The sequence below is a fragment of the Monodelphis domestica genome, chromosome 4 (genome assembly GCF_027887165.1).
Source record: "Monodelphis domestica isolate mMonDom1 chromosome 4, mMonDom1.pri, whole genome shotgun sequence".
NCBI classification, from domain to species: Eukaryota; Metazoa; Chordata; class Mammalia; order Didelphimorphia; family Didelphidae; genus Monodelphis; species Monodelphis domestica.
This window is the reverse complement of record NC_077230.1, coordinates 355,047,575-355,049,089: the sequence shown is the minus strand read 5'-3', so window position 1 is coordinate 355,049,089 and position 1,515 is coordinate 355,047,575. Positions and strand designations below refer to the sequence as shown.

Below are 1,515 nucleotides of genomic sequence, written 5' to 3'. Positions count from 1 at the left end.
GTCTAAAATTAGTACCAAGTGTCAACCCATTATAAGTGTGCATTCTTTCCCCATTCCCACATACTCATCCTAGGATTGACAGAAAAGCGATTTCTATATTACTATTTTTTAATTGAATTGTACTTGAGAATTTGGTTTCTTATTAATAGTGAGATTATTTTCACTACTGGAAAGAGAGAAACACCATAACCTGCTACAAAAACAGTTTTACTGTGAATAACAGAATAAAATGATGTGGGTTTCTTTCTTTCATTTAATCTTTCCTTGTAAAGATTTGAATCAAACATTCCCGAATCTGCTTGGTTCTGACTCCATAAATAACAGGATTGAGTGCAGGAGGAACAACCACATATAAATTGGCCAAGAGGATATGGATATAATGAGGGATATTGTGGCCAAATCTATGTGTGAGAAATGAAAAGAGAGCAGGAGTAAAGAAGGCTAAGATGACACAGATGTGGGAACCACAGGTGTTAAGGGCTTTAAAACGAGCTTCCTGAGAAGGAAGCCTAAAAACTGCTTGAAGAATTTGGATATAGGAAATGGCAATCAGGGTCATATCCAAAAATATTATGCAAATAATAAATAGGCCATAGATAATGTTAATATTGATACTGGAACAAGCCAGTCGGGCAATTCCCATATGCTCACAATAGGTATGACGAATGACATGATGACCACAATATGGCAGCCGGAGGACTAAAAATACCATTGGTGTCACTAAGGAGAAATTCCTCAGGATAGATACCCCTGAAATAGTTACAATGGCTTTATTAGTGAGGATCATACTATATCTGAGAGGATGGCAGATGGCAACATAGCGATCGAAGGCCATAACCACAAGCACAATGCTCTCCATACCAGTAAAAATATGAATGAAAAACATCTGGGTGAGGCATCCCCCAAAGCTTATCTCTGTCAAGTTGAACCAGAAAATTCCCATCATTTTAGGGATGGTGGCTGTGGAGAGACCCAAGTCAACAGTGGCCAACATAGCTAAAAAGTAGAACATGGGTTGATGAAGACTCTTCTCTGAATTGATGACAAACAGAATACTAAGATTCCCCACAAATGCAATCACATACACAGCACAGAAAGGAAAGCCTATCCAGATGTGCAGTTCTTCCAGTCCAGGGATTCCCAGGAGTAGGAAGTTTTTGGGGTGGAATTCAGTGTTATTAAGTAAAGACATCTTCTGGATGATGTTGAAATCCACTCTTGTTAGAAGGGGAATCTTTCCCCTTTTAATGAAGACATTCCATTCATCCCATTCTTCTGTTTTCTAAATAACCTTGAAAAAGACAATGTCGTTTTAAATCCACTCGTTTCATTACTTAAGGCCCAGTACATTTATCTTGGTCATTTTCAAATTGATACTAATCAGATTTAACTTTCAGATTGTGACAGAGGCTGGCACATGAGAAAAGTGCCAGGCTGAAGAGTGCAATGAAAAGTGGAATATTAGCTAATGTTTGAGTACAAATGATGCAAACACTATAAATGCTCTAAGTACTA

The 1,515-nt window shown here is 37.8% G+C and overlaps 1 protein-coding gene across 1 annotated transcript; it reads right to left on the bottom strand.

Moving 5' to 3' along the window:
• Positions 1-253: 253 nt before the first annotated feature.
• On the bottom strand, positions 254-1,198 carry LOC100023975 (olfactory receptor 52E4-like). The gene has a single exon (XM_001375339.3). The coding sequence runs from the start codon at positions 1,190-1,192 to the stop codon at positions 254-256; it is 939 nt and encodes a 312-aa protein (XP_001375376.3). The 5' UTR covers positions 1,193-1,198.
• Positions 1,199-1,515: the final 317 nt, after the last annotated feature.